This window comes from Culicoides brevitarsis, chromosome 2, assembly GCF_036172545.1.
Source record: "Culicoides brevitarsis isolate CSIRO-B50_1 chromosome 2, AGI_CSIRO_Cbre_v1, whole genome shotgun sequence".
Classification (NCBI taxonomy): Eukaryota; Metazoa; Arthropoda; class Insecta; order Diptera; family Ceratopogonidae; genus Culicoides; species Culicoides brevitarsis.
Genome location: NC_087086.1, coordinates 29,653,583 through 29,681,144, shown reverse-complemented (window position 1 = coordinate 29,681,144; position 27,562 = coordinate 29,653,583). Strand labels below are relative to the sequence as shown.

The following is a 27,562-nucleotide window of genomic DNA, read 5'->3' as shown; positions in this document are numbered from 1 at the left end:
TATGAAAAAAAATGTATCAATTACAAAATTTTTTAATTAAAAATTTATCAAACAATTTTTTTTATTATTTTCTTATGTACAATGGGAAAAATATAAAAAAAAAAAGTTAAAAATTTAATCTGTTTGATTTGAAAAATGGCTCTTGGTTTATTTTCATAATTTTTTGACAAATTCTCAAAAAAATAAATAATTTTTGCCTAAAATAAATAAATGACTTTTTTACAAGAATTTTCTGCTGTTAAAATATTTTTTTCGAAAATCATTCAAAAAATTTTTTTTAAGAAAATTTATTTTAAATTTTTTTAAGTTGAATCGCTTTGAAAAAAATTTAAATAAAAAATTTTTAATGTAGATCAACAAAAAACAAAAATAATAATAAAAATTTAAAAAAAAATTAATTGAAAATTAGGCCGCTTCAAATTTATTTCGAACTTTTTGTCCCAAAATCTCTTTTTCAAAATATAAAAAATTTTTCAAAATAAAAAAAAATTAAATACTTTTTCATACAAAATGACAAAATTTTAACAGTTTTTTGTCATTAATCAATATTTTAGTTGATTTTATGGTATCTACATTGAGATTTGATAATTTAAAATTTATCTCAGAGTATTTCAAGTTAAAAATTTAAACAAAAAAATTTCGTAAAAATAACTATCGAAAAATTTTGAAAGAAAATTCATGTTCAAATACGATTTTTAATACAAAAATTCTAAAAAATTGAGATATTTTCAAAAATTTTTGGGAATTTCCTTTAAAAAATATGAAAAAAGACCAAAAAACGGTAAATTTTGATGAAATTTTTAACTTTTTTTTTTATTTTGCCCCATTGGATTTTCGACATTTGAAATGGGGCATGGGACAAAAAGTTCAAAAAAAATTTGGAGCGGCCTTATCAATTTTTAAAATTAATTTTTTAATTAATTTTAAATAATAAATTGGGCTAAAATTAATGAAATAAAACAAATTTTTAGTGCACATATTTTTATTTTATTTTTCAGAATTAATTTTCTATATAAATGTTTGTTTATTTTTCTTTTTTTTTTTTGAACTATTATAGATAATATTTTGTTTATTATTATTATTTATTTTTAATATTATGTTGAAATATTTATTTAGTACTGTTATGAAAAAATTCTGTAGTTTTTATTTTTTTATAAAAACCCCTTTTTAACACTTTTTCTCCTTTAATTAATATTTTTTTTCGTGTAGATATATCGGTGTCATTCTTTATTTAATTATTTTTCGAGGTTTTTCTTCTTTAGTTTTATGACGATTAGAAATTTTAATGTAATAAAAGGATGCTAAAGCTTTGTTACAAATTTATTTTTCGTAGCTTGTTGCCTTTTGTGATGGCTTCAATTTTAGGGTGGAAATTTTTTTTTAAATATATATTTCATTAAAATTATTAAAAAAATATTAGAATAAATATAAATACAATGGTATATAAGAGTCTCTTCACAGACAATTTTTTGACTTTTTTCATCGTTTTTTTCACTTAAAATTAATAAACAACAATAAAAGCACTTTTCTAAAAACAATTTACACTCTTTTGCATATAAATCTGTCTTGAATAATTTTTTTTTCGTAAATTTTACACCAATTAATATCGAAATTCGATATAATTTTTTTTTTGAACTTAAATTCTATACAGAACTCACGCATAAAATAAATGTTTAATTCAAATCATCTCTCTTTCTCTATCATAAGTTGTGAGGGGCAAGATTGTTTCTTCATCTTACGATAGCAAGTCTTGTTCTTCTGCCTTCTTTTTTCGTGGCGTGCCCGAGTTGTTTGTGACATTTGGTAGATTTTCAGCAGCTAAAAATATTTTTTTTCAATTTTTAAAAATTTTTTAATTTTTTTTTAGTTAAATTTCTTACCAGCAGCTCGTTCAGCCAAAAATTTATCAAATTCCTTGCTTGTGAGACTTTCCTCGCCATCGCCAGTGCCTCCGCCAACTACCGATGTGGGTCCTGACTTCCCAAGCCACGCTTCCATCTCGTCAATTTCGTTATCTTTCAACGATCCAACGGCAGTCGAACCTCCCGAGGGTGCTTTTGCTGCATCTCCCGACCCTTTTCGCGATTGTGCCAACAAATCAAACTCGTCTTTCGCGCCAGATTGTGCCTGAACGCTATTCAGCTTGGAAAGTTGCGACGATGCCGTGCCCATTGTCAAGCCGGAAAGTTGCGATGTCAGATCTGAACCGCCACTCGCTTCGCCACTCAAGTCAATCAGTTCCTTCTGCGCCGCGGATTTCGGCCCGACACCCAATGCCGCGCCCAAAATCGCCGACGGAGCTTGCACAGCTTTGGGATCGCGATTTTTCTCGTAACGCGCATAAATGAGAAAAGCGTTGTTCAGTTCGTCATTAAGTCGCAAAAGTTCCGCCGTGATTTCGTCGTTGTTTACTTTTCCGATCAGCTCGACGATGCGCCCGCGCATTTCTTTGCACGTTGCAGCGAGTTCAGTCAAAAGTTGGTATTCCGAGGGATCTTCTTGACCCGGTTTCAGCTCGGCGAGCATTTCGGAGAAAATTGTCAAGTTCACTTGGACAATTTCCAGCTCGGATTGGAGTTTGACGAGTTGTTCGGGCGTCACGTGACCCGGCGACGACGTTGGAATGGCGTGCATGGCGGGCGATGGCGGATGCTGTTGTGCTTGTGGCGGCGGATGGTTCGACGGCGAGCTCGATGGACGACTATGGGGCTCTTCGGGAACACTCTAAAAATGATTTTTATCAAAAAAAAATTTTTTTAGGTGAAAAAATGAAATTTTTACCCTTTGCGGCGTATAAATGGGCGCCAAAGAATCCAAATCTGTGGGCGGAAACTCAATTCCCTTACTTCGTAGTTCCTCATAAACCTCAGAAACGCCTTTCAAGTCGGGCTGCGATCGAAAAGCGTCGGCCCAAATTTGGATTAAACTCAAAACTTTGTCTTGCACATCGCCAGGAGGCCCATTTTTGGGTCCAATTAACTTCACCAAATCGTTGCAAAACTCCTTGCTGCATATCAGCACGTGAAATGGCTTTTCGCAATTTTTTACGCAAGTTTCTAGCACCGTCAACGTGTACTTGATCACCGTATAATTCTTGCCGGCATTCTGGTTGAGGCGTTTCCGTATGGCTTTGACCGCATCTTTGGCAACGTCTGATGACTCGTTGATCAAATCACAAATTTCCATGTTCAGAGCCCAATCCTCTGTCGGAAGATTAGCATCCGTTGCTTGTTCTGCAGAGAAAAAAAAGCAAAATCGATAATTAGATTAACATACTTTAGAGAAAAATAAAAAAAAATCGAAGTAATGTGGAACGCATTAACCACAGGCAATCTCAATTTACATCGAAAAGCAATCAGGCTACGTTCAAATTGTCATAACACGTCATTAGACATGAAATTATAGAAGACGAAGTAATGGACATAATGAATAATTCAAAGAAATTTACTAAAAATTCGACTTAAAAGCGCATTTTCGACAAGAAATTATTTTTTATTGAACGAAATTCGGGTCAAAAGACCGTGAAACGTTCAAAAAATGACAATTTCTTTAAGAATGCGTGAAAAAACCCACGGAAAAACAACAATAATTGTTGTGACACAGCCAACTGGAGCGTAAAGTGAAGTAAACACCGTTCCAGCTGCCGCTCAAAAGCACAATTTTTTATGTAATTCCCAACAATGTTTGTTTTAATTACGATTTCCATCGAAAAACATCAATTTTTTTCATCGTGAAAGGTCAAATATTCGAAAACTCGGCTTTTGGTCTTATCTTATCGCGCAATTAGTTCGTATCATGACGAATTTATTTGTCTTTATCATCAGACACCATCCTAAAAACCTTATCAGATGGCTGTCTGTGTAGCAAGTCAACATGAAAAGTGGCGAAAAAACACCGCTTGCCCCCCTTCCTTGTCCATCTTCGTCGTTCTCGAGTCGTAGAACACAAAAAAAAACGTACGACGTCAATTCTCACTTTTCACGCAAAACAATGATTCATCACTTAATTGGACGAGAATTGATCTCTCGCAAGGCAGATGCCAGAGTTCCACAGCAGGTTTTAATTCAATTAAGCACCGAAAAGCAGCTGGCTAGACAAATACTCACCGATTTTCTGACCGATTACCGTGCTAAACGGATTTAGAGTTGAGTTTAGTTGGTTCAATAATGATGCCATTTTTGCGTCACTTTTTTGTATTTTCCGGATTTAATACGTTTTTGCTGCGTTTTCGGGGGTCTCAATGCACTTTTAGTTGCATTTATCGAGATACGAGGAGATTTTTTCAAGAGGTTTTTATGTTTTTTCGCGATTTTCCTGTTCACTCTCTCGCTTCACAATAACAGTATAACAGAAAACAGGGACGGAATTGGGGGGAGGTTTTTTGGGACAGGCACATAGAAAATTTTTATTTGGAAAGAAAATTAATTTTTTATTGAATTTTTAGTTGAAAAAGCATTTAAATTGCACAAATTTCACAAAATTTTAAAATCATCAAAAATTAAATTTTGGGAAAAATTTTAATTTTTTTTATAATTTTTAATTTTTTTGAATTTTTTATAATATTTACTATTTTTGAATAAATTTGAATAGAAATCTGTATAGATAGAACTAAATTTTTATTAACTTTCAAAAATATTATTTCCTAAGAAAATTTCATTCTCTTTTTTGCCTCGGATAATTTTTTAAAAAATTGTATTTGAAAATTTCAAAGTTTAAGATTTTAGAAAATTTCAAAAAATTTAGAGAAATTTTGCTTTTACGTGATTTTTGTATTGAATATGATCCTTAACAAAAATCTAATTTTCAAAATATTTTTTCAAAATTTATAATGTATCAGTTCAGAATCCAAATTCCGAAAATAATTAGACCATTTAACGCTTCATTAAGTGATGTTTTGCTTTCTTTGGTTTTATTTTGAACTTTTTTTGTTTTATGAAAAAAAATAATCCCAAAAGTATGCAATTGGCGATATTTTCAAAATAAACCGAGTAGAATATGATAAGGTATGCAATAAATCTTACACGCCATATTTACGAAATTTTCTTAATTTTGTACAAATTTCTAAGAATTGTCCTATTTTTTGAATTCCAAAACATTTTTTTATCTTATTCTGACACATTTTTGAAAGATTCGTGAAGTAGAGTTTGTGAAATGAAATTCAAAATTTTAAAAATTTCTATGGTTTTTCGAGCTTTATTTTTATTTAGAAGATTAAAACTGAAAATTCAAATAAATTTTTACTATAAGCCAAATTTTACTTCGTGAATTTTTTGTAGCGTATCAGGCTAAGAATAGAAAAGCAAAAAAAAATCTCGAAAAATTCGTTAAGAATTAAGAAAACTTCTTATATTTATATGTCGTGTAAACTTCATTGCATTATTTAGAAACAAGAACTCCACAAAATTTGTTTTGAAAATTGCATTGCATAATTTCGGGATAGATTTCATCTTTTGAATATTTTCATTCAATTTTTTGGCAGTTTTGAGTTATAAAATGATTAAAAATGATAAATTAGAGCCCTCTGACAAATTTTTATCCATTTGGAGCAAGATTTGACAAAAATAGCTTTGACACAGTTTTTGATTTAGTTTTGCTCTTGATTTAGTTTTCAAAACAAAACTATGTCAAAGAAAAATTTTTTTTTCAGTTTCAATTTTTTGGCAGTTTTGAGTTATAAAATGATTAAAAATGATAAATTAGAGCCCTCTGACAAATTTTTATCCATTTGGCGCAAGATTTGACAAAAATGGCTTTGACACAGTTTTTGACACAGTTTTTGATTTAGTTTTGCTCTTGATTTAGTTTTCAAAACAAAACTATGTCAAAGAAAAATTTTTTTTTCAGTTTCAATTTTTTGGCAGTTTTGAGTTATAAAATGATTAAAAATGATAAATTAGAGCCCTCTGACAAATTTTTATCCATTTGGAGCAAGATTTGACAAAAAATTGCTTTGACACAGTTTTTGATTTAGTTTTGCTCTTGATTTAGTTTTCAAAACAAAACTATGTCAAAGGAAAATTTTTTTTTGAATGAAAATATTTCAGGTTTTTTTAAGTTAATTAGTTTCATCAAATGTTTAAAGTGCTCAAAAGTGCCTTTCTTAAAAAATTGAGATTTCTCAAAGGGCACTGCCCCTTTTCAGGCCCTCTAAAGCCACACCTCTGTAAATTAAATCACTGTTTGACATTTATCAATTTCATTCGTCTCACGTATAACAATGACGTTTTCCGTCGATTAAAACGCAAATTCATCATTTTCAACCGACTCACCGTATAACATTGGTGATTGGATTCGAGATTGTGGTTCGAACGATCAAAAAAATTCTCAATTTTCTGCTTAAACAAGGACAAAAATGGCCTGTAACGCTAGCAAGACGCCTCTTTTGAGACATTTGACGGTAAGTGAACGCGCATTTGTGAAAATTCACACGAAACGACAGTTGCCAAGTTGGTTTCCGTGAAAATACGAGTGCCCGAAAATGTTACGTAAACTTTTCCAATGGTCTCAAAGTGACTTTTGTTTATCTTTTTTCGCCAAATAGAAACGCGGTTTCGCACATGCCGCTCCCGCACAGGCTCATGGCGCCCGCAAATCCGGAGAAATCCACACCACAACGCTCCCCAGCAAGATGGTTGTTGCTTCATGCGAGTCCAACTCTCCCGTTTCGCGAGTGTCGATTGTTTTCAGGTAACCTCTATTTTTTTTTTTTGAAATTTTTTCAAATTTAACGCAAATTTCAATTTTTAGAGCTGGTTCCCGCAACGAAACCTCCGACTCCTTGGGTGCCACTCATTTGTTGCGCATCGCCGCTGGTTTGTCCACGAAGAACGCAACTGGCTTCGCCATTACCCGCAACTTGCAAGAAGTCGGTGGCAATTTGTCGTGCACCACAGATCGCGAACTCGTCGCCTACAACGTCGAAGTGACGCGCAATCACTTGGAAACGGGTTTGAAGTTCTTGGAAGCTGCCGTCACCGGTCAAGTTTTCAAGCCATGGGAATTGGCAGACAACGCGAAACGTGTTAAGGAAGACATTAAACGCATTTCCGACTGCGTCAAGGCCTTGGAACTCGTGCACGAAGCTTCGTTCGATGGCGGTTTGGGAAATTCCATTTTCTGTCCCAAACACAAGGCTGGCAAGTTGTCAAGTGAAACGTTGCAACACTATTTCGCCTCGACTTGCACCGCAAATCGTTGTGCCGTTGTCGGAATCAATGTCGATCATCAACAACTCGTCGGTTATGCGCAAAGTTTGGGCTTGGATTCGGGCGCTGGACCAGATTCCGTCTCGAAGCACGTTGGCCCAAGCGAAATTCGTTGGGAAAAGGGAGGAAATGTTGCTTCGGTTGCCGTTGCTGCCGAAGGCGTTGGCTGGAAGAACCAAAAGGAGGCTTTGGCTCATCTTGTTTTGCAATATGCTGCAGGAGTTGGTCCACATACCAAGTACGGTGCCAACAATGGAGCTTTGACGAAGCAAGTTACTGGATGTGCTTCGGTTAAAACATTGAATGCATGCTATTCTGACACTGGATTGTTCGGATTTGTCGTTTCTGGTGAAGCTAAGGCTGTTGGACAAGTAAGAAATTTTCTTTAAAGTTCAATTTTTCAGAAAAAAAAAGTTTAATTTTCCAATCTTTTTAATTTTTTTTTTCGAAAAAAATATTAAAAATAGTAATTTTTTCAATTTTGATAAAGAATTCATCTAAAAATTTTTTTAAAAAATTAAATTTTTGGTAATTTTTTTGTCGGAGTTCGACATAAAAAATTTTTAAAAATAAATTTTTAATTTAAAAAATTAAATTAATTTTAAAATTGTATTTTTTTACAATTTTTTGGCTCATATTTGCCAAATTTTGGAAGAAAAAATTAAAATTTAATTTTTTTAGAGCTTATAAATTTCTTTAACATTTTTTTAAAGCCTTAAAAAAATTGAATTTTTATTTTTTCTTAACAAATTTGGCAAATATGAACCAAAAATTGGTAAAAAAAATCATTTTAATGTTTTTATTATAAAAAATTTAAAAAAAAATAATTAATTTTGGTAAAAAATTATTTTATTATTTTTTGAAAGTCGTATCAAAAATTAAAATTTTATATTTTGAAAAGTCAAAAATTTTTTTAATTAAAAAAAATTAAAAGTAAATTAAATTATGACTTTTCGACAAATTTTTCTTATTTTTTAGTTTCATATTTTTACAAAAAATCTTCAAAAATTATTATTTTTTATTTTTTTAAAAATTGGAAAATTTAAAAATTTAGCAATTTTGAAAATTTTTTAAAAGTAAAAATATAAAAAATAAATAAAATATTCAAATTTTGGTGAATTTCTATAAAAAATTGACAAAAATATTAAAATGTAAATTTTAGAAAATGAAATTTTTGGATTTGAAGAATTTAAAAAGATGAAAAAATTTAAAATTTTACTATTAAAAATTTAATTTTTTTTTTGAATAATTTTTTAAAATTGCAAAAAATTCAATTTAAATAAAAAAATAAATAAATTTTAACCCAAAATCTCATTCCAGGCCGTCGAAACTGGCGTCAAAACCATGAAATCGTGCTCTGTCTCTGACGACGACATCAAACGTGGCAAGGAAGCCCTCAAGGCAGCTGTTGCTTTCGCCATGGAATCCGAAGCCGGTTTGGTTGATTGCATGGGACAACAAGCTGGCACCTTGGGTACCGTTCAAAGCTTGGCTGAAACTTGCGCTGCCATCGATGGCGTTTCCGCTTCCGACGTCAAATCGGCTGCCCGCAACTTGCAAACGAAGAAAGTCAGCGTTGGTGCTGTCGGCAACCTCTCACATGTACCACGAGTAAACCAATTAAACTAAATTAAAACAAATTTTTCCCGCTCCAATGCTTGACTTAGTGTAAAAAATAAAGGATAATTAACGAGGCGAGTCTAGTATTGTCAAAAAATTATTAAAAAAATTACAAAAAAAAAACTTAAATAAAATCGAAAAATATGTTAAAAAAAGGAATTTTCGAGATTTATTGAAAAAAATAACGACTAGAGGAATGATTGAGATCTTTTTAATTTTAATTCATTTTTTTTTCTTATTCGCTAGAGTCGGTTTTGTTACTTTCTAATGTCACATATTGAATTTCTGATGGTTTTTCGGGTTTTGCTTCCGTTCCTTCCTCCGTTATTTGCACTCCGAGAATTTCCTCGTCCTCTTCGTTCTCGTCTAGGACTTGCGTTGCTTTAAATTTCGCTTCGGCAAGTGTGAAAGCTGTTGGATATTGCGTGTTGAGCTTCCCCTTGATGATTCGGACCTTCTTGAAAATGTAATCCAAGTCCTTTTTCATCTCGAGCAGTAACTTTGTCATTTTTTTGTATTCATCTTGGGCGAGTTTTAGTCTCGATGAGCTCAAGGCGTTGCAATTCACGAGCATTTCGTTGGTTTTTTCAAAGCGTTGGAGCCTAAAATGATAAAAAATTATTTTTTTGCAATTTTTTCTAAGAAAATTTTAATTACATTTGTTTCTGAGCTCGTATCATGACCTCGGAATCGGAAAAATTAACGAGACCCGCAAGTCCTTGCACGAAAACCTCCGCCGCGGTGTAGTTTTGAAAGCATTCTATCGATTCCAGCTCGGATTCTTGCATCGAAGTCTCCATCGGATTTTCCATTTTTGATGTTTTTGATGAATTTTCAGCTGTTTAATGAACGTGACTGGAATTCACGAGGAAATCCAAGTGACTTGAAGTGTAAAATCGCTTTGTTAATTCAAGGAAAACAATTCTCACGTGTAGAATGTTGATCTGAAAAACAATTTTTAATAAAAATTAAAGAAATTAACCATGGGAAAGATTTATTTCGATGACGATGGAAGCACAAAAAAGGCTGAGGAGCAGAAAAAAGCCCCGGAAAAGGTCTTCAAGCCTTACAAACACAAGAAAAACGGGAATGCCTTTCAAACATTCGATGCTGATGTGAAAAATTTGGACAAACGTTGGTTCGAACATGTAAGAAATTTCGATTTTCCTTCAAAAATTATCAATAATTGACATTAATTTCCATTTTTAGTATGAAAAATTCAACACTCTCGTAGATTTCAAAGAACTAAAAGACGCCGAACAGCAAGAAATCCTCAAAAAATGTGAAAAATCCTTCCAACACGAGTCCGAGGCGGCAAAGAAAAACAACCCAAGTGACAGTAAATGGTTGGAAACGGCTTTACATCAAGGAACAGCCCGGGATAAAGCAAATTCTGGAGCTCTGCTTGTCCAAACGAACCCTCTTTCGAATTTACCCGCCCTGGAAACGCTCATCGGACAAACGAAACACACCAACAAAGCATCGCCTGATGTCGTGGAAGTGCTATCGCAGCTTTTTATGAATTCCCTCATCCCCAAAGATCGAAAACTGATGTCTTTGATGCAGCGCGGCAACGATTGGAAAAAAGTTAAGAACGAAACGACCTTGAGTGAGGAGGAAAAAAGTAAAATTTACGCTTTTTGGTACTTTGAAGAGAAAATTCGCGAGAATTACATGACTTTCATACAAAATTTGAAGGAAACCCTAAGCAAAGGGAATGAAAAAGCAAAATCTGTTGCAATTCGCGTTGCTTCCAAGCTTTTAGCGCATGGTCCGGAGAAGGAAGCGCTTTTACTGAACATCCTGGTGAACAAATTGGGAGATCCGCAGCCAAAAATCGCCTCAACCGCTAGTTATCGCTTGATGGAAGTCATGCGGGCGCATCCAAATATGGTCGAAGTCATGGTAATTGAAGCGGAAAAGGTCCTTTTTCGTGATAACATCTCCGATAATGCGCGACATTTCACTCTGAGCTTCTTGACGTGCCTCGCGCGGTATGCAACGGAAAGCGCTGCTAATCGTTTGATGAAAATTTGCTTCTCCATGTTCAAAATTATGACGGAAAAGGGCGAAATTAACCGAAAAATGATGAAACTCATCTTGTTGTGCATTCGAACCTCCATGGAAACGCTGGGATCGAAGGTTTCGGTGCCGGACGAGACAATCGCGACCATGTATCGCCTCATTCATTTGGCGGAAATTGAAACTTCTCTTCAAACGTTGAGTGTTTTGCTGGAAGTAACTCTTCATCAACGAATGTCGGACCAGGATCGCTTCTATTCGGCACTTTACAAGAAAATTAACGACCCAGCACTGATTTTGGCGGGAAATAAAGTCGCAAATTTATTTTTCCACTTGTTCCATCGCGCGGTTCAGAATGATCGGGACGTGCCACGAGCTCAAGCGTTCCTGAAAAGACTTTTACAAGCAGCTTTGGCTTATCCGCCGTCGAAAATCATCGGAGTTTTGGTTGTTGTGAATAAAATCCTGAAAGCAAGGGCTCCATTATTGATCGATGGACAATCGCCAGAGCTTCCAGCAGAGGTAGAAAAGAATTTAGAAGAGCAATTAGCGAAATTCAACGAAGATGACGACGAAGAAGAAGTTTATCACGATGTCGCGTTAGAAGATGAACCGAAAAAACCCGAAAAAGTCACAAAAAATAGCAAAAAAGAGGCCAAAGGATGGGTTCATACAGAAAAAAACGAGAAAAACACTGAAAATGCTGAAATAAAAACGGAAGACGAACGCAAACCGACGAAATATGATCCGCACAAACGTGATCCCAAGTATAGTGGGGCTCAATTTACCCGAAAATATGAGTTGATTCAACTTTTGAAGCATTTCCATCCTTCGGTGCAAAAAATTACGGAACAAACTATCAATCGTAAGTCATTTTTCACTTGAAAAACTCAAATTTTTAAAAAATAATTTTATTTTTAGACAAAAATCTCACCTATTATGGCGATCCATTGCGAGATTTTTCAGTTTCAACGTTTTTGGATAGATTTTCTTTCAAAAATCCCAAAGCTGAGGCAGCCAAAAGTCACAAGAAAAGTCTCATCTATAAAAATAAATATCAACCTCAGGGTTCGAGGGGCATTTCTGTGCATCTTTTGACCAAACAAAATTGTACCGAAGAGGAAAGGTTCATTTTTGAGTGAGTTTTCCTTCAATTTTTCCATAAAAATTTTTTTTTTAATCCAAATTTTTAAAAATTTTTAGGTTCCTTGAGAAAAAACGCGACAAAAAGAATAAAATCGACGAAAAACTCAAAGAAAAGGAAGAAAATGGAGATGATGCCGCTTCAGTTGCTTCCTCAGTGGAATCCGTGGACGACGACGAGTTCAACGAATATTTGGATAACTTGGGGGCAGCTGGCGCCATGGAAAGTGACGACGAAAATATCGACTACATGGAGGAATTGGGCCAAAAATTGTCGAAAAAAGACAAAAAATCGAAGAAAGAAAAGAAAAATGAGGAAGATGATAGCGAGGACGACGACAAATGGGACTCGGATGGCGAAGAAGGCGGTTCCGACGAAGAACTCGACGACGAAATGGAAATGGGAAGTGATGCTGGGTCCGTTTCTTTCGACGAAAATGAACTCGATGACGACGAGGATGATGATGCTTCGGTCATGACCTTCTCCGGAGACGAGGATGACGACGACGACGACGAAAATTCCGACAGTGACGGCTCATTCGGCGGTAAAAAACGCGGGCGGAAGCAAATGTCGGACAAAGCTTTCGCGAAAAAGCTCAAATCTGCTAATTCTGAGTCACTTTTCGCTGCTGCGGATGATTTTTCGGAAATGTTGGAGCAATCAAGCAAGACAAATGGCAAAGATCACGGCACATTAGGGGAAATTTTCAACAAAGACAAGTCATCGTTGAAGCAACTCGCATGGGAAGCCTCGAAAATGAACGATTTTCATGGAAAAGGCAAAAAAGGTGGTGCTAAAAATTATATGGCAAATAAAAAAGGCGGCAAAAAATTCGCAACGAACTTTAAAGCAACAGGAAAAGTTGGCAAAGGCAAAAAATTCGATGGAAAAAAATTCGTGACGCAAAAACCTGTCAACCGGAAGTTCCAAAAACGGAAATAAAATCGTAGATTAGTGAAATCTAACAAATTATAATAAAAAACAATTGTAAAAATTAACATTTTAATATTTAACTAGGACCTCATCGATGGATTTTCGCGTCAAATCTGGGATTGTGCAGTCATCCGCGGCATATCCAACCGGCAAAAGTACCAAAAGTTTCTCATTTTTCGGTCTTTTGAGCAAATTCGATAATGCGGGACCACAATTTAGGGGAGTTGTCACCAATGAACTCAATCCTGCTGCTTGTAAGGCACAAAGTAAGATGCCTGTCGCAATCGAAACTGATATTTCATTGTAATAATGTTGCTTTTTCCTGCCATTTTCCATCATTCCGTACGTTTGTTTGAAGATTAGGATCAAATAAGGTGCCGTCGTGAGATATTCCTTCACGAAATTCGTCTTTAGCGGCTTCAAATCTGTGACCCATCTTCGCGACATGCGTCTTTCGTAGTTTTCAAGTTCTTCGGACTCGATAATGTCGCGTATCTGAGCCTTTAGGAGCGCATCTTGGACCACACAAAAGGTCCATGGCTCGGTATGAGCTCCCGAAGGACTTGTAGCGGCAGTTTGAACGCATTTTTCAATGATTTCATAGTCAATTGGGCGATCACTGAACATCCTGACACTCCGGCGATCGTTCATGATCTCATAAAATTTCGTCGGATCCGAATCCAAGATGACCGTAGCTCCGTAAAATGGGATGTGAGGCTTTTCTTCCAACGCAGGGGTGTCAACTTCGTCATAAGAGTCGTCCTGAAATTCGCCAATGTACTCCTCTTCGCTTAATTTCTTCTTCGTTTGATTTTGGGGAGCCACTTTGGTCACTTCTTCGTCACATTCTTCGAACTGCGGCGCTTGATAAGACAAAACTTTCCACAAAACGAGCGCAAAAGCCAACGTCGGAACGGAATATTGCCAATTTTGAACCACCCACGACTCATAAAAGTTCCAAGAAATCATTTTTTTGAGTTGTGTGCGCGACAAATGTTGATAAAAGACTGAGGCTGTGAATGAAACAAAGTTGTAACGACAATGAGATTGTAAATAAAGGGTAAACAGTAAATATGTGGTTAAACTTGACCGATTAAAAACGCCGACGTACGTGTGTGAAATACAAAATACGCAGCAGAAACAAACAAAACGATGAATGAATGAAGTTGTAAACGGCAGATTACGAATGTTTTAGAGGCAAAAAATGTACAAGGCGTCTCCATGTGAGAAATGAATTTTTAAATAACGGCAAAAGGTGAATAAAATTGGTATCAGGCGTCTCCATCAAAGCAGGAAATGAGATTTTGGGATTTATGATTATTTTTTGGTTATTAAATTGTAAAAACTAGAATAATAAAAATTTTAAAATAAAAAAAATGGAAGCAAAAATCTTTAGAAAATTAAAATTTATTATTATTTTATTTAAAAATTAAAAAAATAAAAAAATTTTTAAAATAAATTTACTGTTTTTTTTTTTGCGAAAATTTTGAAATTTGAAATTTATATACTTAATTTCATTTTTAATTTATTTTTTTTATTTTAAAAAATAATTTTTCATCAAAATTTAAAAATTTAATTGAAATAAAATAATATTTTTATGAAAATAAAATGCTAAAAATATTTTTTAAAAAATTAATTATTAATTAAACAATATTTTTAAATGAAATTTTCTGTTTTTTGCTTTAAAAAAATTTATTTAAAATTTTCTTAAATAATTTAATTTAATTTTTTAATTTGAATTTTTAAATGACTTTTTATAAAATAAATAATGAAAGAAGTTGTTTTTAAAAAATTTTAAAAATAAAATTTTAAATAAAATAAAACTTTTGGTTAAATTAAAAAAAATAAATAATTTTGTTAAGTAAAATTATTAATTATAGGTGATAAAATTATTATTTTAATTTAATAAAAAATTAATATTTTTATTCAAAATAAAATTTACTTACCAACTCGTCAAAAGTTCTAGTTCTACAGAAATTTTTCCAATCAACAAAAAAAAATATTTTTTTAAATTTAATATTTATTAGTATACTTTTATTGATTTATTTCAATGTATTTTTTTTTATATATTTTTCATTCATTTTTATTATTATCATATGTCTAGTTACTTTCGTCTCAATTGTTTTTTTTTTCATTAAAATTTAAATTTTAACTAAATCATTCAATTAAAAAAATTTCTAAAAAAATTCTAAAAAATTAAAATAATGATCAAGAGGCACTTGATTTACGTCTTTCATACTCTTTTTAGGATATTGTATAAATTTTATAAAACAAGAATTTCAGCTTTTTCTCTTAATTTTTACCGAAAAAGCCAAAATTTACACTTCCTCTCAAAATAATTGATTTTTACCTACTTCATAAAATTTTCTATTAAAAAAAATGTTTTTTATAATTTTTTTTTTTTTTTTGGTTGTTGTAAAAGCGAGGCTCGATAAAATGAACGAATATTAAAAATTAATTGCTTTTTTTTTAGATTTTTTTTTGAATTTATTTTTTTTTTATATTGCATTGAAATTTTTAAATATTTATTTTTTTTTTTTGTATTTTTAAGCATCACACAATTTTTTTAATAATTGGCCTTTTAATTGAAAATTTTATTTTTTTTTATAATACTATAAATATTTTTCACCCATTTTTAATCTTTTGCTATAGCTTTCATTCAACATTCACGATTTTCTTTGAAAATGACAAAATAAAAAAAAATATTTTTTAACAAAATTAGCTTGCAAATAAATAATAATTATTGTACTTGTACAAACACAAACACAAAATTTTGTCCATTCAGCTGCAATTTTCTCATCAGGGGTGTTCAACACATTTTTCCAGTTTAGGATTTATCTCCTCCATATTCCGCAATGATGTCTCTAATGGCGTCTTTTGTACCGAAAATGAGCGCAAAGAGACCGAAGAGGATCAAAACGATGTTCTTCCATACAATCCAGTTGTACTTTCCGAAGCCCGTGTCCCAATAAGTGGCGAATTCAATAAGAACCTTTAATAAAAATTTAAATTTTTAAGGTTTCAGAAGTGAAATTGTGAAAAAATTGACTTACCGGCATGATCAAACCCAAAATGGAGAAGCAAAAGGCGCCAATGAGACCAACAAATGGAGCAATTGTGGGCACGGCGATAGCTAACAAGACAGATCCGGTAACAAAAACTGTTCTCATGACGTATTCGACGAGCAATGGGCGCTTGGTAAACTTTTCTTTGATGGCATTCCATCCAATTTCAACACAAACGTAGAATTGCAAGCCAAATGTGCAATAAACAGCCAATGCGATCAAGAGTTTCACGGCTTGTGCAGGACTAAAAAGTAAATTTTTGAATTTTTAACATTTTTTCACGATTTTTTAGGCAAAAAATACTCACTATTCGTCAACTGGTAAGTTAAGAGTGATACTTCCGAGTGCTGCTTCACCGTATTTGACAAAACCAAGAAAGCCGAGCAAGATATAGACGAGAGTTACGCCAGCCATGCCTTGATTAAGGACACCACAGAGACCTAAAACAGCAAAAAATGTTAAAAAATGTCAATTTTTTCACAAAAAAATCTTACCAATGAAGTTTTGGGGAGTTTTCATGGAATTTTCCAAGGGCATCACGACTCCAATAGCTTCCATGGCAAAAATTACAATCGAAAAGAACGACGGAATCCTCAAAATATCCACTGCCATCGGTCTATCGCTGACTGGAGGTGCATCCGTAACCAAATAATAGAAGGTAATTCCCAATCCGACGCCCATGAAAACATTCGCCACAGCCGAAACGGGCGCCAAATACTTCAAATTCGGCACCCAAGCAAGCAAGATCAACGGAATCAACAACGCAGCAATCGCCATTTGCATATTCACCTCGTAACCGGCATAATGTTCGAACACTTGATTAAAATTCGCCGCAATGATGACCGTGTACACGGAACACGTGCCGAAATATGTCACAAAAAGCGAAAACAGGATCGTCATCGAGGAGAGTTTCGAAAAAGGTCGCAAGAATTTCGGGCCTTTTTCAAAGGAATATTGCGCGACTTCGGCAAAGGTCATTTGGGTCTTCCGCGTGCGACGATACAAGACGTGGGCACACTTGACAAGCACATAGGCACAATGCGTACAAATGATGGCAGTAAAAATGGTGGCAAAAATACCGACAACTGTTCCGGCATTCGAAAAAGCAACGGGCATCGAGAGAATTCCGGTGCCAAGACTCGCCTTCAGTAAATGCATCAAAGTGTCGCGATCACTAAAAATGGAAAAAAATTATTAAAAAATGAATTTTTAGTGAAATCAGAGGACTTACGTTGTTGGATGTTCCACATGCCGCTCCTTAAAAGGATCAAATTCGGATAAAGTTCCATTTTCTGCATCTTTGGCAGGTGTGATTTTATATCTGAAAGAAAAAAATGAAAGAAATGGAATGTGAAAATTTTCGGATTAGCGTTCACGGTCAAGTTCAAGCATTTCAGGGGTAAAAAATGTCGTTCAATTGGTCAATTTTTGGTCTGTCCGTTACAATTTTTTATGATTTTTGCCCAATTTTTGCTTAAAAATGCCTCAAAAAGTATTTTATTGGGTGAGTTTTGATCAAATTCAGCTAAATTTATAAAATTTTGAGCTTTTCTCGATTAAAAGCCACCCTTGAAGTGGTTTAAAAATCCAAAATTTATGATTTTTATTGGCTTTAAGTCAGAAGTTTGACCCAAAATAAGTAAATTAAATTGAAAAAAGCTTTCGTGTTTAAAGTTTTAAGCAAAGATTAGCTAAAAAATGTTAAAATTTTAACTTTAGACATGAAAACTTATCCTAAAAATGGCTAAAGAACACTAAAATTAATTATTTTTGATGACTTTAAGTCAAAATTTTGACCTAAAATTAAGTAAATTGTATTGAAAAGCTTTCGATTTTTATTGATGAGCCAATATTAGCTAAAAAATTTCAAATTTTTAAATTTTTGACCTCAAACATGAAAATTTATCTATTAATTAGTTCAAAAAACCTCAAAATTAATGATTTATGATAAATTTTGTCAAAAATTTAAATTTTAATTTAAAAAATTAAGTTCAAAAAGCTTCTTTTTATAACGTTTTGAGTAAAAATTGAACAAATTTGAATTTTTCTATCACAATTTTTTATGATTTTTGTCTATAATTGCCTAATTAAGGATCATTTTGGCTAAAATTGCACTAAAATCGACTAACATTTTTATTTTTAAGGCTTGTTTTTTAAAAATTCTTCTTCAACAAGGCTTAAGAACCCAAAAATCATGAGTTTTACTGAATTTCAGTCAAAAAAATGATAAAATAAATTAAAAAAAGCTTCATTTTGAGTAAAAATAAAAAAAAATATTAAAATTTTAAATTTTGGGACTTTTTGATCAAATGCGATCACGTCACTTTAAAAAAAATTATCAAAAAGCCTCAAAAAAAATTTTCTAATTTTTTTAAAAACCACTCTGAGGCAATAATTCACGATATATAGCACTTAATGTCTTCATAATATCACGATTTCTTTCACAATTTCTCTCTCTCGATTGTTTTGCTTTCGTGATTTATAATTTTCTTATCCTTCAAATCGTTCACAACAAAAATTAAAAATTTTTTTAGACAAAACACGCGTAGTCGTCATTTTTTCATCATCATCATCATCGTCGATCGAAGAAATTCTCTCGCATTTTATTAAAAATATTTTATTAATAGACACCTGACTTCGCCGTCTTGCGTTTCCTCGACGCTCATTGTTCCAACGATACTTGCACTGCTTATCCAAAAATCGCGTCTTTTCTCGCCGCCACCTGTGTCCATCGAGTTCAGAATTTACACTGAATTTATTTCTTTTTGCTTTAAAACAAAATTAAAATGCATTTTTTTTTGCTTCTAAAATTACGCGGCAACAGCAAAAACGATTAAAAAAAGCTGCACACTAATCATAAAATTTGTAATAATTTCTTCGTATTTTGATTTTTTTTATTTGTGGGTATTTTGTAAGTAGATACAAATTTCTTTCGTTTTTACGACGTGTCGTGTGCAAATAAACAAAAACTGCAATGATCGACACATGGAAGCGATTTCGATAAAAAATATTGACCGTTAGACCACGTTTCGGATAACAACAAAAGTGGATGACAGCGGAGAAAGGCAGGTGATAAGGATGTGATGTGCCGTTGTTCAAGGTCAAGATAGTCACAAAACATGAAAGTGATGCTTAAATGAGCATCATGACAATAAAAGGTGATTGAAAGTCGTCAATGGATGAAAATTTTTTATGACTTTAGCATATTTTGGTTCTAAAATTTTTTTTTTGTTTTTATTTTTTCAATATTTTAGAATTTTTTTAGTCAAAAAAGCTCAGAATCAACAATTTTTTGTAAAAAGAGTTAAAAAATATTTTTTTAAAAATTAATTGACTAAATTTTTTTGTTCAAAAAAATATTCTTTTGAAATTGATTAAATTTAAAAATTACTTTTGTCATCATTTGAGCAGTTTGAAATCTTAAAAGCCTAAAATTTCATTAAAAATTGCTTAAAATTCATTTTGAAAAAATTTTCTAACATAAAAAAAATTAATAAAAAATTATTTTTTAAAATTTAAATTTTTTTTAAATAAATAAATAAATTTTTTTTAAATAAAATTTTTAAGCAATTTTGAAATGATAATTTTTTTTTTAATTCAGAAATTAAGTTTTTTTATGATTTTTTAATTTTTTTCGAAAATAATATAAAAATTAAAATTTTTTTTTTTAAATCTTAATTTTGTTCAAAACTGAAAAAAAATTCTGAAGAAAAATTTTTAAGTAATTTTGAAATGATAATTTTTTTTTAATTCAGAAATTAATTTTTTTCATGATTTTTAAATTTTTATCGAAAATAATATAAAAATTATTTTTTTTTTTAAATTTTTACTAACATTTTTTTTCCTGAATATTCTTTTTTTATTAAAAAAAAAAAATATTTTTAAAAATCCGACGGACATCAAAACGTTCGGAACATCGAATTTTTAAATAAAAACTCACAAACAAGAATCCGTGTGGGAAACTCGCAAATAAAAAACTCTTTAAGCCAATAAAAATTTAATTGCGGCTTAAAATTCCCCATGTCTGACTAGCCAAATCATAGACGCCATTAACTGCTGATAATAAAAATGAATGAATGACCATTGCATAATATTTAATTTTGTTCTATTCACGTTTTTTTTGTTTCTTATTTATAGTCCGGGATCAAGTCTATGTCAAAAAAAATTTTTTTTTTACTTACTTGCCATTTCCATTGACACTATCTTTCGGCAAAAAAGTGTCCATCTCCTGCGATGGAGGCGATTCGAAATCATTCTGTACCATTTTTAGATAATTTTTGGAAGATTTTCAGCTGGAAAAAAAAGAAAAAAAAAATTAAATTGAATTTTTAATTAATTTTTTTAAAAATTATTTTTCTTTGTTTTATAAAAAAAATTAAAAATTCTTTATTTTCTAATTTTTTTTTAGTTTTTTAAATTTATTTAATAAAAAAATCACAAACTATGAAACAAAAGACGCATGAAACACGAATAATAACAACAAAGCACAAGACGAGAAATGTAAAGCAATTCAATATTTGATCAATAAAACCATAAACTTGAACTTGAGCTTGACGCAAATATTTTTTTTATGATAATAAATTTTCTTTTCTTTACCGATTTTTATTTTTTTTCTCTTAAAACAATTTTTTATCTTTAAAAACACACAAAAAAAATAATTTTTAAAAAAAAATTCTTATCACTCGTGTGAACGACCGTTTGTTACAACGCTTTAAACTAGACTGAATCTAATTTTAAAATTTTATAAAAGAATTTAGACGCTCGCTGTACGTTAGGTCGGTTCGCAGACATAAAGAAAAGTATTTAAAGGCGAAAAAAGAGAGCAGACAAAATCTTATGTAGTGCAAGATCACAACAAAAGATAGAAGTGCGTTGTGCTTAATTTTTTTTTTTTAATTTTGTCAAGTCGTAATTTTTTTTGTCGGAAGTTTTGATGTAGAAACGCATCTCTCGCAGGCGATTTGCCAAAATTAATGACGAGACAATCTTCGTGCATGACATAATTTAATGTGATTTTTTTTAATTCTGCCCTTAATGAGCTTAATCATGTGCCTCCAATCAGTAAAAAAGATCATTATTTGTTTATTTGCTATTGTTTGGCAGGAAAAATAAACAAAAAAGTCCCTAGAAGAGTACATTATCGTCGAGTACATTGTTTTTTGTTTATTTTTCATATTTCACACATTTATTTATTGAAATAATCAAAGTTGTTTTGTTCTTGTTTCGAGTTTCGCCTTGACTTTTATCACCTGAGAGAAGATAACTTTTGACGCCGCTGTCGTCGTTTTGCGTCCCAGTGACATGTTCCGAATGTAATTTAATCAATTTTTCGGCTGTCGTGTGATCCACATTTAATTTTTTTATTATTATCATTTTGAAAGGTACCGAAAAAAATTTTTGCGTCGTCGTCGTTGGTGCACTTCACTTGCAGTTTAATTTTAAATATCAACAACCCCGCGAAATGTGTACAAAGGAATTTGTCAAGGTTTTTCATTCACAAAAGTCGATGACCGAGCTCATTGATTCTGCTTTTAATTTATTTTCAAAAAAATTTAAAAAAAATTTTTGTCGGTCTGTTAAATTAATTTAAAAATTTTTAAAAATATTTTAAAAAATATTTCATTTTATTTTATCAGTTTTTGGGTTTTTTTTAATACATTAAATAAGAATTTTAATTAAATATTTTATTTAACAAATTATGAGTTTAATTAATTTAAATAAAAATAAATTTTAGTTTTAAATTAATTAATAAAAAAAAATAAAAATTACCAATAATTTTAAATAAATTTTAGTTTTAAATTAAATTAATTAATAAAAATAAAGTTTTTAAATAATTTTAAAATAAAATTTATAAAAAATAAAATTTCAATTTAAAATTATTGGTAATTTTTTTTTAAATTAATTTCAAACTAAAATTTTTTTAAAATTATTGGTAATTTTTTTTAAAATTAAATTGTCTGGTTTTGGAATTCTTTCTTTTTTTAGCTTTGGAATAAATTAATTAATAAAAATAATTTTTTTAGTTTTTGAATTAATTTTAAGCTTTTTGGATTTTTAAACGATCTTGATGAAAAAATTCAATCAGAAATCAATAAAAACCAAATTAATGTTTTTTTTGAAAATAAATTTGGAAAAAAATTTTTTTTTTCTTGCAAATTTAAGAAATTTTTTTTTATAATTTTTAATTCCACTTTCTGTAGTTTATTAAAAAAAAAATAAATATAATTATTTAATTAATTAAAAAATTATTTTAATTTAACTTATAATTTAGAATTAATTTTAATTTAAATTTTTCTTTAATTCAATTAAATAAGAAATTCACATTTTTTTAAAAAATATTCTATAAAAGACTACTCTTCAAAAATACATCACAAATATTTTTTTCAATAAAAGTTTTTATTAAATTTCTCAAAATTCAATAATAAAAATTGAAATATTAAACAAAAACCTTGAAAAACAGAACTGAACTTGACTTTTTAAAACATTTAAAACAATAAATATTAAAAATAAATAAATTCTTATTAAAATTTAAAAATTCGACGAAAAAACGCTTTGGTTCGTATATCACAGACTTTCCAGTTAAAAATAATTTCTTTGTTTGTAAATAAATAAAATTAACACATTTTTGGATATGAATGAACCTGCTGCCAAGTAGCACAAAAATTCTGCTTTTTTGCATTTTTTTTCATTCTACTTTCCACAAAGTAATCAAAAAACAAACATTGCGTGCATTGCATATTTCGCAAAAAAATAAATAATTATCACCAAAAACTATTTACTTTTCACCTGGCTAAAAATACACATATCTATTTATGTCAAGTCACGCTGATTGTTAACTTCTAACAAAAATTGATCAATATTTATTTTTGTCGTCACTAGACACGTTCTTCTCTAACAAAAAAAAAGTGTAAATGAACAAACGACAAATTTTATGTTTATTTACGGCTTTTTGTCTGTCACATTTTTCAATGTAAACCGCTAAACCTGATCCGTGTGTGAAAGGTCTGATTCTAACAAATGTCTCACTATTTAAGGCAATTACATTGGCGGAATATGCGGCAGCGACGACCTAATTTAGAACACTTATGCTAACAATCAATAAAATATTTAGGAAATCATAAATTGTCGATCAAGTAGATAACTAGAATGTAAAAAATTGATAACAATTGATTAACCCTAATTATGAAATTTTTAGTTACGAAAAGTTTACAGCAACTAACCTTGAACTCGTTAAACGAAAAAAATCGATAACTTGAAAACTAAACGTTGATGTCTAGTTGTTACCACTTATTAATGTTGAAGAAGAAGAACGAAGTTTGTAAATAAATTATTGATTCGTTGTTATTGTTTGGAATGGTTTCGACTGACTGACAGGTGAGTTATTTTTTATTTAAAAAATATTTTTCCAAAGTTCACTTTGTTACTTTTATTTCATTCTACTGAAGAAACTTGATTCTCAATTTATTTGCAAATTTTTTTATTTAAAAATAAACTCGCAATATTTATACGGCATATTGCATAACACTTTCCCGCTAAAATCAAAGCTTGTATAACATGACTAAGTGTAAACAGTGAGCCATCAGAAATTCCCGATAATAAACATTCTTGCCGAGAAAAACTTGCGCACACGTGAAATGGCGTTGCAAGTTGCATCATCAAAACGTCATGAAAATTTTTGCCCTTTCTATTTATAGCGTCTTCTTGTACAACTTTTTTTTTTTGCTGTGTTAAATATTTATGTTACGTAGGTACAATTGTTGCACCCATTCATCATTCACATTCGTATGAAACACCCAAACACTGAGGTTGAGTTTGAATTGACTGACGCAACATCAAACTACATTTTCGTGTTCCTTTAATATTTATTTTAGTTTCTTGTTAAAGAATGTCGTCGGTTATCGACATCTTGTATGTACTTAGTTGACATGAAAAAAAATTTTTGTATCAAATTTCTTCGTATTTCTTCATGTTACGACGAAATTGATTGCATTTATTAAATTAATGATAAATCGATAATATTGGCAATCCAATTTTAATGCGATACTAATGCGGATAAATTTTTGCCATATGAAAATATTTCTATAGAAATTAGACGCAATTTATGGATTAGAGGTTAGAAACAATGATTGGCATTCAATCATTTTGACGAGAATGCAGATAATCTCTCTAAATTGAGACTGGCGCTCGATTTGCTTAAAAGATGCAAGACACTGTCTCTGAGTAGCATTTTCGCGTATGTAATTTATTTGTGGAAAGAATTAAATTATCAATTCCGTTCTAATTGATTGTCGTAGGCAACTATTGTAAAAGAAATAGGGTTATGAGATGCTAATTTATGGGGCGATTATTCGTTAAAACTTGACATAAAATGCTTTCAAATATGCTAATGAACTTTTAATATGCGTCTTAATTTTTATTTTCTTTGCACGGAACCAGAGAGACACGTTATGACAATCTATTAGCGTCACATTAAAAATAAATAAACGCGGTACTTGTACAAATTTTTGTTATGCAATCTCGTCTTATCATACACAGGTGTGTTCTGAAATGAGAATTTGTGTGGATGGCGGTAAGAATTTTAAATTGGATAAAAGCGCATTTTATGGAAAGATGGATTTTTGGTACATAATATATTTTTTGTTTCAGGACCTGAAATTCAGGTACACGGACTTTAAATTTGTAAGAAAATCTAGAGGGAAAAAATGAAGGTTCTGTTCTAAGGAAAAACTATTGAACTTGTGAAATGCAAATCTGAAAATGTTCAAGAAATATTCTTCTAGTTCATAATATTAGTTTGTTGATGTCAGTTCAGGGCAGTTGATCTCATTGCACAAAAAGGAAATTGGAGTATATTCTCGCATTTAGGCCTGGACAATATGGATGTTTTGTTGGAATTAACGATGTTTTGAGCTTAAATTTCATTGTTGGTGCAATTCCTGATGATGAGCTTTTGTCTGATAAGTTCCCTCAAACCCTAATACTGAAGTTGTTTGTTTATCATTCTCCTTTTCTGAAACTGTCCTTTGATGCGATTCGAATACTGTAAAAGTTTTATTACGATTCTACCTTTAGGCTTGTGCAATGAATTGATGGTGAATTGTCTTCCTAAAACAGAAGACCACATACCGTCCTGACATAGCGTTTTGGATTAACATTAATAGCTGTTTCATGTTTTCATTAGGCCATGTTGTACCTCAACGAAAAGTGGCTACGAATAGATTACGGAATCTAGTACCGAAAGATTTGGAAAAAAAGAATTTTTGCCCAGGTCTATTTTAGATTTGAAAGATTAGAACTATGGTTTCGTGTATTAAAAGAAGAAGAACTATAGAAAAAATTCAAATAATTTTAGAATCATTGTTCACAGCTTTCTTCAAGGTATTTCGCAGTTACTATTTAACTCAAATAAATAAATCAACAAAATTAACTCAAATTAAATAAATTCTTTCAGTTCTTCTTGTATCTTTTTATGTCTTATGTGATGTCAACTGTAACTCAAATCGCATCACCAAACTGGGCCAAAGAAGCAAAACTCCTGAACTCTGAGAATTTATTGATTTATTGTATTTTATTTGAAAAGATGGTTTTTTTTTATGCCGGAGAACGTTTTTCGATGACTTTTTTTACCCCAAAAAATTTTTTGAGTGCCAAGGGTTCTTGCCTGTTGAGCGTTTGACAATTAAATTAAAATCTCTTTTAAAAAAAAAATAATTCATTAAGTTTCTTTATGTCAACGACTTAAGTTGACTTAAACAGACAGACAAACCAACCCAAAATGCGTTAATTTTTCAAATAAAATACTTCCTTAATACTTTTCGACAAAAATTAAATGAGCAAGTAGGTAGCAGAAAATTGTCACAAATATGATAAAATAAAATGCACTCGCCTGTAGACACAAATATTTATAAGACACAATTTGATAAGAATCATTTAAAAAGGCACTTCGTTAAGTGAGAGTGCTCAAACAAACAAAACCCGAAATCGACCACCAACGAGAAGAAAAGCCGCATAAAGTGATAAATGACGGTTTCAAGTGTCGAGAAATGACGTTAATTTCATCAACTCAATCAAAATTGAAGCTAAAAATCACAAACTATTAATCAAGATTTTTGAGACATTCACAATTGCCATTTTTGAACTTTTATTAATGTTTTATAAACTTTTTCTTTTATGATATGTATCTCACATATAAAACCGGTAACCAGAGTCACGTGTATTTAACAACAAAAAGGCAACAAAAAAAAAGTTGTTAGACGAATACACAGACAATACGGGAATAAAAGGAATAAGCACGTATGCTACGCGCAAAAGCCAGCTGTCTAGTCTACGTTTCTTTTCTTATACAAAAGAAAGAGAATTGACAAAATTAAAAAGGGGAATGAACCGCAATTTAAACTAAATCACAAAAAAAAAAGAGAAAAGAAATCAAATCACGGTCAAAGTTGTTATTTATCAATAAATAATAACAAAAAAGCAATCCGCTTAATAGCGCGAACTGTTGCTTGCCTAGTCAATCGTTGTGTGAATGATTTGTTTACTAAAGCGTGCGATTCAGTGTAAACTTCGTCTTTCCTTGTAAAATCATTTAAAGGTAAATTTATGAAGGAAGGTATTAGTTTCTCGTTACTCTAATGCATTCCATGGCATCGTCTGTCGCAAAAACATTTTTCTAGTACTACAAAACTTGCTTATCGGAAATGCATTGTGTTACGTCGGCGTATTATTTACCGAAACCACGTGGCATCATTTTGTCATTAGATTTTTTTTTCGCAATACGTTCACATTGTTCAAATTATTCACGCCACGTCGTTATGATTAAAAGGAAATATCGTTATTGATTTTTTTCTTTTCCATGAGAATTAATATTTAAATACGTATAAATAAAAAGGGAACATTTATTTTTAAACACAAAATTTCTTTTCTTTCATACAAAATTAAATTAAGAAATTTAAAAATAAATACGTACTTTTTTTTTCAAGGAAAATATTTTTTTTTTAATTTTTGTTAATTTCTTAATTCACTTTTTTGTCACAAAAAATTAAATTTTTTGTCAGTGTTTACTTTGCACTCTGTTACAAGACACAAACACACCCGAAACTTCAAAAAATTACAATTTTTTTTATCGATTCGTGTTTTTTCTGGTCTGCTGCCGAGAGTACACTAAAGACAAAAAATATTTTTTCATCACTTTATAGCAGAAAATCGAATTCAGAGCGCAAATGTGACGGCGCGCCGCTACATAGAACTTTGTTAATGAAACATCAGCAGGAACACATGTGTGAGTTTACTTTTTTCTGCCTCTCGCACAAGCACGTTAAATCTCTCACACACAAAATTTATCGTAGAACGTTACGTGAATGAAAAACTAAATGTGTTACCGGTATGAAAGCACGTCAGTTGTAGTAGTAGTAAAATTTTTCGGTAAGTTGTAAATATAAATGAGAGGGAATGGATTCAGGGGGAACTCATTAAACCGCGCATGTCTGCTCATTTTTTGTGTTATCAAAAATTTTTGAGAGAGAAATTTGGCAAGAATTTTTTTGTGAGTCATTCGCGGAAGAACAAATTTTTTT

The 27,562-nt window shown here is 31.1% G+C and overlaps 6 protein-coding genes across 8 annotated transcripts; 2 read left to right on the top strand and 4 right to left on the bottom strand.

The window, feature by feature from the left end:
• Window positions 1-1,103: 1,103 nt before the first annotated feature.
• On the bottom strand, window positions 1,104-4,345 carry LOC134829677 (TOM1-like protein 2). The gene is made up of 4 exons (XM_063842888.1): window positions 4,107-4,345; window positions 2,782-3,233; window positions 1,881-2,724; window positions 1,104-1,818 (listed from the first exon to the last, which is right to left on the bottom strand). Exons 1-4 carry the CDS (start codon window positions 4,174-4,176, stop codon window positions 1,736-1,738), a joined length of 1,449 nt encoding a protein of 482 aa, XP_063698958.1. The 5' UTR covers window positions 4,177-4,345; the 3' UTR covers window positions 1,104-1,735.
• Window positions 4,346-6,245: 1,900 nt separating this feature from the next.
• On the top strand, window positions 6,246-8,980 carry LOC134829503 (cytochrome b-c1 complex subunit 2, mitochondrial). The gene is made up of 4 exons (XM_063842587.1): window positions 6,246-6,397; window positions 6,542-6,687; window positions 6,748-7,576; window positions 8,526-8,980. The coding sequence occupies exons 1-4, from the start codon at window positions 6,353-6,355 to the stop codon at window positions 8,832-8,834; spliced, it is 1,329 nt and encodes a 442-aa protein (XP_063698657.1). The 5' UTR covers window positions 6,246-6,352; the 3' UTR covers window positions 8,835-8,980.
• LOC134829504 (kxDL motif-containing protein CG10681) lies at window positions 8,840-9,657 on the bottom strand. The gene is made up of 2 exons (XM_063842588.1): window positions 9,483-9,657; window positions 8,840-9,427 (listed from the first exon to the last, which is right to left on the bottom strand). Exons 1-2 carry the CDS (start codon window positions 9,635-9,637, stop codon window positions 9,061-9,063), a joined length of 522 nt encoding a protein of 173 aa, XP_063698658.1. The 5' UTR covers window positions 9,638-9,657; the 3' UTR covers window positions 8,840-9,060.
• An 89-nt stretch (window positions 9,658-9,746) lies between these two features.
• LOC134831087 (CCAAT/enhancer-binding protein zeta) lies at window positions 9,747-12,989 on the top strand. Its single transcript, XM_063844730.1, has 4 exons — window positions 9,747-9,973; window positions 10,035-11,712; window positions 11,769-11,985; window positions 12,051-12,989. Exons 1-4 carry the CDS (start codon window positions 9,809-9,811, stop codon window positions 12,931-12,933), a joined length of 2,943 nt encoding a protein of 980 aa, XP_063700800.1. The 5' UTR covers window positions 9,747-9,808; the 3' UTR covers window positions 12,934-12,989.
• A 4-nt stretch (window positions 12,990-12,993) lies between these two features.
• On the bottom strand, window positions 12,994-13,915 carry LOC134831088 (iodotyrosine deiodinase). The gene has a single exon (XM_063844731.1). It carries the CDS (start codon window positions 13,891-13,893, stop codon window positions 12,994-12,996), a length of 900 nt encoding a protein of 299 aa, XP_063700801.1. The 5' UTR covers window positions 13,894-13,915.
• Window positions 13,916-15,024: 1,109 nt separating this feature from the next.
• On the bottom strand, window positions 15,025-27,167 carry LOC134832125 (proton-coupled amino acid transporter-like protein pathetic). 3 transcript variants are annotated; one of them, XM_063846027.1, is made up of 7 exons: window positions 26,956-27,167; window positions 20,171-20,281; window positions 17,221-17,310; window positions 16,484-17,163; window positions 16,297-16,429; window positions 15,978-16,233; window positions 15,025-15,916 (listed from the first exon to the last, which is right to left on the bottom strand). In XM_063846027.1, exons 2-7 carry the CDS (start codon window positions 20,251-20,253, stop codon window positions 15,752-15,754), a joined length of 1,407 nt encoding a protein of 468 aa, XP_063702097.1. In that variant the 5' UTR covers window positions 20,254-20,281; window positions 26,956-27,167; the 3' UTR covers window positions 15,025-15,751. The 3 variants fall into 3 exon arrangements, with proteins under 3 accessions (XP_063702097.1, XP_063702095.1, XP_063702094.1); XM_063846025.1 differs by lacking the exon at window positions 26,956-27,167 and adding an exon at window positions 20,586-20,702; XM_063846024.1 differs by lacking the exons at window positions 20,171-20,281; window positions 26,956-27,167 and adding an exon at window positions 18,621-18,936.
• Window positions 27,168-27,562: the final 395 nt, after the last annotated feature.

Coding starts and splice junctions, on each gene's coding strand:
- LOC134829677 (XM_063842888.1), bottom strand. CDS start 4,176: ATGGCATCATTATTGAACCAACTAAACTCAACTCTAAATCCGTTTAGC. Junction 3,234..4,106: donor GGTAATCGGTCAGAAAATCG/GTGAGTATTTGT, acceptor TTTTCTCTGCAG/AACAAGCAACGGATGCTAAT. Junction 2,725..2,781: donor CCATTTATACGCCGCAAAGG/GTAAAAATTTCA, acceptor AATCATTTTTAG/AGTGTTCCCGAAGAGCCCCA.
- LOC134829503 (XM_063842587.1), top strand. CDS start 6,353: ATGGCCTGTAACGCTAGCAAGACGCCTCTTTTGAGACATTTGACG. Junction 6,398..6,541: donor CTCTTTTGAGACATTTGACG/GTAAGTGAACGC, acceptor TTCGCCAAATAG/AAACGCGGTTTCGCACATGC. Junction 6,688..6,747: donor CGAGTGTCGATTGTTTTCAG/GTAACCTCTATT, acceptor TTCAATTTTTAG/AGCTGGTTCCCGCAACGAAA.
- LOC134829504 (XM_063842588.1), bottom strand. CDS start 9,637: ATGGAAAATCCGATGGAGACTTCGATGCAAGAATCCGAGCTGGAATCG. Junction 9,428..9,482: donor ATACGAGCTCAGAAACAAAT/GTAATTAAAATT, acceptor TTATCATTTTAG/GCTCCAACGCTTTGAAAAAA.
- LOC134831087 (XM_063844730.1), top strand. CDS start 9,809: ATGGGAAAGATTTATTTCGATGACGATGGAAGCACAAAAAAGGCTGAG. Junction 9,974..10,034: donor ACAAACGTTGGTTCGAACAT/GTAAGAAATTTC, acceptor TTCCATTTTTAG/TATGAAAAATTCAACACTCT. Junction 11,986..12,050: donor GAGGAAAGGTTCATTTTTGA/GTGAGTTTTCCT, acceptor AAAAATTTTTAG/GTTCCTTGAGAAAAAACGCG.
- LOC134831088 (XM_063844731.1), bottom strand. CDS start 13,893: ATGATTTCTTGGAACTTTTATGAGTCGTGGGTGGTTCAAAATTGGCAA.
- LOC134832125 (XM_063846024.1), bottom strand. CDS start 18,721: ATGGACACAGGTGGCGGCGAGAAAAGACGCGATTTTTGGATAAGCAGT. Junction 17,164..17,220: donor CATGTGGAACATCCAACAAC/GTAAGTCCTCTG, acceptor TTCCATTTTTAG/TGATCGCGACACTTTGATGC. Junction 15,917..15,977: donor TTTTGGGTTTGATCATGCCG/GTAAGTCAATTT, acceptor TTTTTATTAAAG/GTTCTTATTGAATTCGCCAC.